General features: G+C 51.8%; 1 protein-coding gene across 2 annotated transcripts in view; it reads left to right on the top strand.

The window, feature by feature from the left end:
* The first annotated feature begins 4813 nt into the window (after positions 1–4813).
* FOXO3 (forkhead box O3) overlaps positions 4814–10931 on the top strand; it is a 125743-nt gene continuing 119625 nt past the window's right edge. The window contains exons 1-2 of one of the 2 annotated variants that reach the window (XM_037743946.1): positions 4814–5055; positions 6124–6839. In XM_037743946.1, coding sequence (XP_037599874.1) covers positions 6222–6839 — 618 coding nt within the window. In that variant the 5' untranslated portion in view covers positions 4814–5055; positions 6124–6221. Of the gene's footprint in view, positions 5056–5142; positions 6840–10931 lie in introns of those variants that run through there. The other variant, XM_017543726.2, reaches the window with a different exon arrangement.

Below are 10931 nucleotides of genomic sequence, written 5' to 3'. Positions count from 1 at the left end.
AAATTCTAATTCAGTTGGTCCAAGGTGGAGCCTGGACATGACTATTTTTAAAGCACCCCCTTCTATTCTAATACTAAGTGCTTTAGATTCATAATTTCAATTATCCCAATCCTTCCAACAATCTTAGAAGGTATTCTCATTTTAAGGATGAGGACCTAAGGCTCCATGGTTAAGTGATATCCCAAGGTCACATGGCTGCTAAATGGGGAATCAGACTTAACCTCAGAGCCTGAATTCTTAACCCCTATGCCACTTAGCACTATTGTACATATCTCACCTGATCTTTGTAAGGTCCAAGCACAGCAAATAAAGTGCTTAGTTCAGGACCTGCAACTTATTGACAAATAAAGGTTGGGTAATGACAAATATTACCTCCTATTACCAAAACAGAGCATTCTTCCCAATTTATCTTCTATCCAGTTCCATTTCAGGTAAATATTCACTCTTTTAGAACCCCTGCTTTTTTTTTTTTTTTTAAACCCTGATAGCATACATACTTGCCCTCCAAATGTACCACAGACAGTCATTGTAACAGCCTAGGGGACGCTTAGCCAGGTTTGTCATGCCTGAGGAAAGGGGAAGAGAGAGGACAGGAGCTGCAGATACTTGTGGAGAGCATGGTGATGAAACCTGTCTGGAATGATGTCCCAAAGGGCGAGCCACAGCTCACAGCTCTTTGGTACACAGTGTTCAATAAACATGTGCTGCATGAGAGTAGTTTGCTGAGGAGAGGGGAAGCAGAGAAAGGGACTAATGAGGGTGTCAGATATAGACTAGGGAGTGGATTTAGGCCTGAATATTCAGGGATATTTCTTCTTTCTTTCCAGATGGATCATATATTTGTTAGGAACCTCATCCTACTGGTTTCCTGTCTTCATGAGATGGACACAGAAGCCAACCCAAGAGGAAAATGCACACTTGCTGAGGGGCAGTAGGCTCAGTTCCTGGAATGTGGGCTCTGGGGTCAGAGGGAGGCTCAAGATGGCCTAGACACAAGGAGAACCAGGCTAGGACACAGGTGCTGAGTGGTGTCCCCTCAGAGGGCAAGCCCTGGCATCTACTACAATTCCCCTCACAATTAGGTGATTGAAATGGGGAATTTACCGAGCTTACTTAGGTAAGCATCTTAAATTTTGTCCCTCCAGTGACTGGATTTGCAAAATACAGTGAATGATCACCAACTTAAATTATTAATAGAAATAATAGGGTATAAAAATTGGTCAAAAAGAGCTGGGAAAAGTTTTGACCAAAAATTCTACCTCGAAGGTAATGCTGGCATTTCCTCTCAATTAACGGTCATAACTTATGATAGGAAGAAATGGAGAAGGAACAAGGAGGCCTATAAGAGGAAGACAAAGGTAGAGGCAATTTGTGGCTGAAAGAGAATAGTCTCTGAGATTCAATCTCTGAGTTCTCAAAGCTTTGCCCATATGCATGAATTACAAGTGTAAGGTGCACATTACAAAGCTGCAAGTTTATAGTCACTTTCATCTGAAGTTTTTTGATGTTCAATTCATTTGAAACTTACCCAACACTCTACATGTGATCTCTTCTATTTGTCTTCTACTGCTTTTTTTTCCTTTGTAGGGGGGAGCGGAGGACAGGGCCTCACTCTGTCACCCATGCTGGAGTGCAGTGGTATAATCATGGCTCATTGCAGCCTTGACTTCCTGGGATCAAGCAATCCATCCTTACAGCTCAGCCTCCCATAGCTGAGACTTGTATTTTTTGTAGACACCTGGGTTTCATCATGTTGTCTAGGCTGGTCTTGAACTCCTGGGCTCAAGGGATCCTCTTGCCTAGGCCTCCCAAAGTGCTGGGATTACAGGTATGAGCCACTGCGCCCGGACTTCTACCACTTTCAAACTTGCAATATTTAACTTTCTAACATGTCTTATACCTGCAAGTACGCATGTCTTAAACCCCCAAGCAAGCTCTTTGAGGGAAATGGCTTTATCATGTGCCTGACCCTATTCCTCACCGTGAAGCTCACAATGCTGTTAATCCACTACATTTTTGACTCTTCAACTCTCTTGGAATGCCCCTGGGATAAGCGTTCTGTAAATGGACACTCAACATGTTTATAGTGAAAATCTAATAGCTGAGAGCCCAGCCACTGTAAACACATTCTTTCTACTTTTGCAGGTCTGCAATCTAATGACAAGATTGCTTAGATTTAGAGAAGAAAACGTGTGGATTTCTTCTACAGTGTTGTAAGTATTAAAAGCCAGAAACGGAAAATTCTTATAATTTTATGCTGCATCACGATGCGCGGCCCCGGGTGATGTAGCTCCCAGTCCTTCGTACAAAGCTAAATACCAGCATTTAACTACCACCATCCCCAACCTGCACCCCAAGCACTGACACTTGAAGCCGAGTTGTGGTCGTACATCACCACACTCCCAGTATGTAAACCATGCAAACTCGGAGCTTCTCTGCAGGACAGGCCTACAAGGAGAGGAGAGGTGCCTCAGGAGGAGCAATCGCCGTAAGCAGTCAGAGACCTCTTCCTCAGACTTCCCCTTCCAAGGACAACCCGAAATAGCAGAAGCGCATTTGTACGTGGGCAGAGCCACATGCCCACAAGACAGGCACATGTGAACTGGAGGCATTCGGTACAAGGGAGCGAGGACACAGGGCACGTAGGGTGCTGAGGGTCCACCTCGCGGCCAAAGTATGTGTGCCAGTGAGTATGTGCGCGTGTGAGATCTACTCCAGAACCCGTGGCCGAGGACTGGCGCGGCCTCCTGGGCGAAGTCAAGCAGATGGCTTTGTTCCCTGAATGAGAATGCCGGAGCCGGGCTGGGAGCAAAGACGGCGGCGGGAAACCATCGTCTCCGCTGCGGCTCCGGCAGCACGCGAAACTCTCAATCAGCTTCTCTGGCACGAGCCGCCGGCTACACCAGCTGCGCGCAGTGGGGACAGCCCGGCTGCCTCGCGAGCACCGCCCGGAGAGGCCGCGCCGCGGGGCCCGCCGCGTCCCCCAGCCAGGGCGGGCGGCCACACGCGCCCGCCACTCGGCCGCGCAGGCAGCGCCACATTCCATTTAAAAATAACACCCACGTGCGCTGGTAAACAAGCGCGCGCGGCTCCTCGGGCCGCGCGCCCGGGTCCAGCGCGTGCGGCGCGCGCCCGCCCGCCTCCCGCACGTGTCTGCTGGCGCCGCTCAGTCCCCGCCCCCTTGGCGGGTCGCGCCCCGCCTCCGAGCCCCCAACCCCACCGCTCTGGGCCCTAGAGCCCCCTGCCAGCAGGCGCGCCCAGCCAAGTGCGTGGCAACTTTCCTCCCCGACGCCTCCTTGCCGCTGGTGTACCCACCGCCCCAGGTCGGCTCCCTTCCTCCGTTCCTCCCGTCCGCTGTCCTCTCGCATTCCCCCCCCCGGAACCCTCCCACCGTCAGCGCGCGAAGAATTGGTTTCTGGTGCGCCCTCTCCCTTTTTCCCTCTCCTCTCCTTCATGCCTTAGAATTTTACTCGATTGTTTATTATTTTCCGGGGGGCGGGGGCGGGGGGCGGAGAGGGGCGTCTGGGGCCTGGAGACTGGTGGCCGCGGCCAGTCAGCGCGCGGCGTGCTTTGACGAGTAAGCGGCGCAGCGAATGGCGACGCGACGGAGAGCTCCGGGGTCACGCGCGTGTGAAGACGATGACATCATCTGTTTGTACGCGTCGAACTAGCTTGGTGCAGGGGCGGGGTCGCGCGTCACTTGAGTGACGGGTGCTGCGCAAAGCCCGGAGCCCGGAGGTATAGCGGGACGGGCTGGCTCCTGCGTACGCTGGGCTGGACCTTTGTGTATGAGGGTCATTGCAGAGCCCGCTTCTACACTCTGCGCTATCTCTGGTGACTTAGAACTTTTTTTTTTTTTTTAAAGATATTTATGAACTACAGTGTCTATGCTTTTGGTGTGCATGTCGCGTGTACTGCATTCGTAGAGTACAAATAAACGATTTGGGGCACGGATCGTAGAATAAGGACTTGGGCAGATGTTTTTCTAAGCCTAAAGGAATCTGTCTTTTCTGAAAAGTAAAAAATGCACACTTAGCGGTTTTGCCGTCCTTTACAAATTAAGACTAAAATTATTTTTCCTTTCTCAATCTGCTCTTGAATGTAGGACGGGGGGGTAATTTGCATTTCTTCCGGAGTTAGTTACACCTCTCCCCCGTTTGCTATGAAACCCATGAAAAGTGAAACACGACTGTGGTCCACCGTCTAAGGTGAGAGACTCAGTGTAAACCTTTTGGTGCCTGATCGCATCTGTGAGCACTAGCTTATTGAAGTTGTGCAGGCACCAACATCTTCGCCGTTCAGTATTTCCACGCCGCTGTAACCCTGGCCATCTGCGGTCAGCATCTTATCTCGGGTGTTACCTGGTGTCGGGTTCTAACCGGGAACCGGACACCGTGGTGAGCCCAGAGCTCGGCGAGCGGACGCGCAGGCCGGGGACCCGTGGTGCCAGGCGCCCTGCCTGGAGTCGGAGAGGCCAAGCCGCTGCGTTCCTTGGAGCGTTGGGGGCTTCGCGCTCCTGCCACTCCCTCTTCTCCCTTCTCTCCGCTCTCGTCGTCTTCTCTCGGGCCAGAGCCGCGCTTTGTTGTCGTTGAGGCTCTCAGGAGGGAGGAGCAGCCCAGCGGGGACGACAGCGGGAGCCCGCCGAGTCCCGGCCCTCGGCGCGCGCCCGGACACCCACGCCCGCAGCCCCGCGGACCCGGGCCGCGCAGGCGTGCGCGAGCGCACACACGCGCACTCACGCACGCCCGCCGCGCGCCCAGCCTGCCGCCCAACCCTCCCCCTGGGCGGGGACCCGCCCGCCGTCAGCTTAGGTTGAGGCGCCCTGCGTGTGTCTATAACTTTGTGCTGCTGCCGCGGCCGCCCTGCTCGTGAAAGGGAGGAGGAGGAATGTGGAAGGCGGCGGCGCGCGAGCTGACAGGCGGTTCCTCGGGCGGGCTGCGGCGACGGCCCGAGCGCTTCTCCTTCGCCGAGGTTGCGCGCCCCCTCCTCGCCGTGCCCCGGGCCCGCGCGGGATCGTGCATCGTCCCGCCGCGTCCCTGAAGGGAAGGAAGCGAGGTAGGCGCCGGAGCCGTGCAGCGGGCGGCCGCCTTCCCGGTGACTCCGGATCTGCTTGCGAGCTGGGCCGGGCGCTTCCCTTTCCCCTCCCTGAGCCGCGGTTTGCGCGCCCCCCGTCTCGCCCGCTAGTGTTTTTAAAGGACTCGAGGGAAGGGGGAAACTGTCAAGATGGCAGCAGCGAGAGCAAGGAGGTGATGAACGTGCTGGTCCGGGTTTTCTGGCAGCCCGGGAGACTTGGCGCTTCCCGACCTGTTGGAAGATTTATGTGCCGACTCGCTCCCTCCCCCGGATCCTGACTGGGAAGGGGGCGGAGGGGACGACGTCCGCGAGAATACCAACCACTCAAAACCCCGAAGTGGCCGTCCCCTCTGGGCTCGACCCTCTGCGAACACCCGCTGGGGTGCTGCTCCCCCTTCTTCCCGTCTTTATTTTTTGGAAGTGACAAGGGCCCATCTGTCCCCAGACCCGCGTTCGTCCTCCGGCCCGCGGGCGAAGAGGGGAAAGGGAGCTGCCCGCGCAGTCCCCGGGCTCGGGCCACTCGGCTGATTGCGGGGTGACAGGGGGGTCGCGGAGGCGGCAGGGCCGGGAAAAGGGAAAAGAGCCGAAGACCACACAGACTTGAGCGGCGGCGCCGCGGGAGGCACTAGAGCGAGCCGGAGCGAAATATAAACAAACGCACGCACGCCCAAGCTTGGGCTCCGACCGCGGCTCGGCTGCGCCAGCACCGGCCGCTGCCCGCTTTAAAGGCGCGGCCGCCCCTCCCCCGGGTGCCCCTCCCCCTTCTCCCCGCCCCGCCGCCTGGCCCGGGAGGGACCTGCGGCTGGGCGGCGGGGGGAGGGGGTTGCCCCGCTCGAGGCCGTCGATTCGCTCGCAGCTCCCCCGCGGCCTGGCCGGGGGGCGGTGTCTGCTGCGCCAGGTTCGCTGGCCGCACGTCTCCAGGTCCGCCTGTTCCTGGTAGGCGGGCGCGGCGCGGCTGGGAGGCGGCAGCGGCGGGCGAGGACTCGCCGAGGACTGGGCTCCGGCCCGGGATAACCAACTCTCCTTCTCTCTCCTCTCGTGCTTCCCCAGGAGGCGGCGGCGGCGCCCACGTTCCTTCCCCGCCGCACCCCGCCCCGGCGCGAGAGGAGAGCGCGAGAGCCCCAGCCGCGGGCGGGCGGGCGGTGAAGATGGCAGAGGCACCGGCCTCCCCGGCCCCGCTCTCTCCGCTCGAAGTGGAGCTGGACCCGGAGTTCGAGCCCCAGAGCCGGCCGCGTTCCTGTACGTGGCCCCTGCAAAGGCCGGAGCTCCAAGCAAGCCCCGCTAAGCCCTCGGGGGAGACGGCTGCCGACTCCATGATCCCCGAGGAGGAGGACGATGAAGACGAGGAGGACGGCGGGGGCCGGGCCAGCTCGGCCATGGCGATCGGCGGTGGCGGGAGCGGCACCCTGGGCTCCGGGCTGCTCCTTGAGGACTCGGCCCGGCTGCTGGCACCGGGAGGGCAAGACCCCGGGTCTGGGCCAGCCCCCGCGGCGGGCGCGCTGAGCGGGGGTACGCAGGCACCGCTGCAGCCTCAGCAGCCTCTGCCACCGCCGCAGCCGGGGGCGGCTGGGGGCTCTGGGCAGCCGAGGAAATGCTCGTCGCGGCGGAACGCTTGGGGAAACCTGTCCTACGCGGACCTGATCACCCGCGCCATCGAGAGCTCTCCGGACAAACGGCTCACTCTGTCCCAGATCTACGAGTGGATGGTGCGCTGCGTGCCCTACTTCAAGGATAAGGGCGACAGCAACAGCTCGGCCGGCTGGAAGGTGCGTACCTACCCCTGGCTGGCGGCTGGACCCGCCGGGCCTCTTGCGCAGCGCGAGACGCGCCTTGGATTTGTTGGAGCGCGCCTGCGGGCTCCAGGGCAAGCGGGGTTGGCAGGGGGAGCCTCCGCTGTGAGGTTTTGGGGGTTCTCTTTGATCCCCGGAGTAAGGGCACCTGGGGACGGCCTCGGATGAGGGAAAGAGGCTCCCCACCCGCCTAGGGCATGGCCAGGTGAGGAGAAGGGGGCAGGGGACGCTGGCGAGGGAAGGGCGAACGGACAGGAGTACGTTTGCTGGATTCTCAGGACAGCGTCGAGGAGGTAGGTTCGCAGCCACTTTGGAGTAGTTTACCTTGGTGGGGATCTGTTTCGGGCACTGTGGGTGGAGTGAAGGATGTGGGGGAGTGTTGTGTATGCAGTGCCCGGAGGAAGGGTTGGATGTGTGGTTTTTAGTCTGTCACAGGAATATATTGTGTCGTCACTAGCTGAATGAGAACCCTTGGGGGTCCAAGTTTCAGCTTGCGGGTGTTAACTCCCACAGGCTCATCGATCCCATTAGAAAAAGCAGTGGTTGCAAACGTCTTCTGGACGGCTTTCTTTCCTTGCCTGCATTGACACCTTTTCTTCTCAGAGATATCACTCCAGTAAACCTACTCCTAACTAGCTTCTGAAATGTTCTGGGGCCTCGAACCGGCTGGCCTGGCCACCTCAATCCAGAGTGGCCGCACCCGCTGCTCCCGGAGAGGCCTGGACTCTGGCACTGTTGGGGGGAAGGGCTTGGGTATAGGGGACTAGGGGCCTGTGCCTCATTCACTCTGGCGGTTGGGAGGTTTGGGGGCTGGGCTGGGCCATTAATGGCTTCTACCTGTAAATGAACCCGAAGAGAGACTCTCTACTGTTCCTTTTCATTCTCTAGGGGCACGGGACACGTGGTAGGGAGAGAGGTGTGGAAAGACCTATGATGTAATGACTTCCTGCAGTTGGGTATCCAAAGAGATTTAACTCCTCTGCCCCTGCTGGGCTGCTGATATCCAGCTGCTTTGCTCTTCCTAGGCACCTCCCTTGCCCCTTCTCCCAAGATAGTAATGTGTCAGTCAGTACCAGGCCAAAAAGTCCTGTGCAATTGGAGATACACATCTCTCTTATCAGCTGCTCCTATTTGCAATTTAGCTTAGTTTTTCTTTCTTTTTTTTTTAGTGAAAAAAGTAGTTGCTTCCTCCTTTCCTTCCTTCATTGTCATTGGGGAGCACTCTGTCTTCCTGGGTTTCAGGAGGTATAAAAATAAGAACAGTTTAATCTTAGTGGAGAATTGAATTAAAGCACTGGAGAGGAGGCTGTATAGGAAAAAGCTGAAGAACTTAATGTAGAGAATGTTTTATTTTGCTTTCTGAAAGCCCTTGCAAAGTTAAATACGGCTTGTATCAGAGAGGCTTTATTTAGATACTGTAAAAGCAAAACGTGTGCTTTGATATTAATCTACAAATCTGTCTCATTTCTTTTATCAAATGCTAACATTATGAGTCTTATATTTGGTCTAATTTTATTATAAAAGAATGCCAGTTCTATGCTGTGAGAGTTCTTTACAGAAAGGATGAAAGTTCTGTAAATTGTCTTTACAGAAACACAATTCCATTTGAAAAGAGCACTAGTGCAATGTCTTTTAAAACTGAGTTGCCAAGTGGATGGGGAGGGTTAATCTCAGTGTATGGTATCAGGAAGAGGGTGAGTGGACATGATCTGAGGACATGAATTTGGGAGTTTGAAATCGTTTTTAGATTTCTCACACTTGAAATGTAGTCTTGCATGTTTGAATTTGGTGTAGAGAATATGTTAGTGAAAAGTTAGCTAACTTTTAAGTTAGTTAAAAAGTTAATGTAAGAAGGGGTTTTCACCTTTTCTGTGATTTTTAAGATTACAAAAATAATTTCACAAATAATATTTGTTGTTATTGTATTTATGCTTAAAGATAAGTTGAGTGAATTTTATGGGGAAAGATTTACATGAGAAATGGTATTACCAAAAGTAGCCACAAATTGAGATTGGGCTAGTTTTATTTTCATATAGTGTGTAGGACTCGCAATACAGATTTTGGGCCTAGTCATAAACTTTATGGTTTCATGTCATGACCATTTTTTTGTCTCATGGTTTCTTTTACCCCTTTCTGCTATCTTATCCCTCTTCAACTAAAATCTTATATACGTTTAATACAGGGCACACATTTTATGATTCTTTTTACCTTAACATTTTTTTTTTTTTTAACCAATTCCATTTCTGAGTGTCACATGGCAACTAATCCTTGAAGACTAAAGGGATATAATTTTGTTAGGGTTTTTATAAGATGACCTTCATCAAAAGATGCAGTTATGCAGGAACTTTCAAATCTTTGATGAGGGAGAAGGCCCTTTGAAATTGGGGCTGGTTTCATATTCTGATTATGACTAATAGGCAACCTTTTTTTTTGTGCTTGTGGTTTAGTGGGAGTGGAATAAGAGGGAAAAGGGAGAGGTCAGGGGCTAATTGTACCGATTTCCATGCATCCAGGTTTAGGAGTTGATTCTTGTCATGATTAGTCATTTTGGAATCACGCATGTGCATTTAAACCACACTAGTTTCATTCTGAATAATGTATGAGAATTTTTAACTTCCAAAATGTCTAGAATTCAGGTTAGCATCTCTTAGACGTGTGCGTAAAGGGCACAGTATGCAGACTCTAGGCCTTAACTTCTTTTGAGGCTATTTGGGCCATTGCATTATGAGACTTTGTAACCAAAATTATCACCCTAACATGATAAAATGAAAGAATTAGAAAAGAGGGTTTGGAGATCAGAATCTAAACCAATGGTTCTCGGCCCTGGTTGCATGTTTGAATTACCTTGGAACTTCTGAAAAGTACAAATACCCAGAGAATTTGATTGAATTTGGCTTGTGTGCAGCTTAGTATTGATTTTTTTTTTTTTTAAGTTTCTTAGGTATTTAAGTATTCTAACATATAACCAGGAAGAAATTTTCTGATCTAGTTCAACCCTTTATTTTTTTGGTGAAAAACCTGATATTTGGAGAAGTTAATGACTTTCTTAAGATCACACAACTAGTTAGTAGAGAGGTAATTAGTAGCCACAATTCTAGAGGATTTTGTTCTCCATTTTCTTCTTTAAATTGATCTTTTTTTAAAGGTCATTTTTTAGGTAATGGAGAGTCTTACATAAGTAGAGAGGTTGCTTTCCTGAAAGTCATATTTGCCTCTCAGTCTAAAAACATCTTATTATTTCAACATCAAAAGGATGGGCAAATGTAGATGGAGGCTGAGTGAGTGTATCATGTTTGTATAGCTGTCTGTGCCTGTCAGTAGGGTTACTTAGGAACTATGAAGTGATAAAAGAGGCAAGAAAGATAGCATTTTAACAAAAGGAGGAAGCACTTGGTTACTTAAATTTGTCAGATGCATACTGTGTCAGGGAGAAGGATGATGGCTATCTCGCAGGTTCCCTTACCTCAGGCATTAAAGTAGAAATGAATAATCAGATGTGGTTAAGAGGGGAAAAGGTTACATTTCCTTTAATTCAGATTAAGCTTGCACTGCACCCATGATTGAACAAGTGAGTTCTCTCAGTTCCTCTTGTCTTGGGGAGACCTCTGAGGACTCCAGGGTTTACCTGGAAGGCCTGTCTATCTGTCACTTATTTCCTTATACGCCCCACACACTTGCTTTTCCCATGGGTCAGGGCTTAATCAAATAAGCCGGACTGGAGTTTCTGTAGTGGTTCTCATAGTTTTCACAAATGTGAGGGATACTGTGTTAAGATTTCTGCTGCTGCTCCTCCAAAGGATAATTCTTCAAGAGTCTGAGTCTTCTTTCATGTAAGAATGTGTACTGTTATGGCTTCTTGCCAAGGTAAAAAGATGAGGACTGACCTGTCACATAATGCTTATTTATGTCCTCACTGTTTCTGTTCTTTAGATTAATACATCCAGTTCCTTTTCAACATACTGTATTAGGAAAATGTTATTTTAACGGCAGCTTTTTAAATTTTTTTCTAAATTTCAAAATGACTAAGTCATTTTGGCTTATAATTTTGACCTCAGTCACCTTTTGGAG

This window comes from Cebus imitator, unplaced genomic scaffold (assembly GCF_001604975.1).
Source record: "Cebus imitator isolate Cc_AM_T3 unplaced genomic scaffold, Cebus_imitator-1.0 Scaffold160, whole genome shotgun sequence".
Lineage (NCBI taxonomy): Eukaryota > Metazoa > Chordata > Mammalia > Primates > Cebidae > Cebus > Cebus imitator.
Note: the sequence above shows the minus strand (reverse complement) of the source record. Positions and strands in the feature narration are given on the sequence as shown.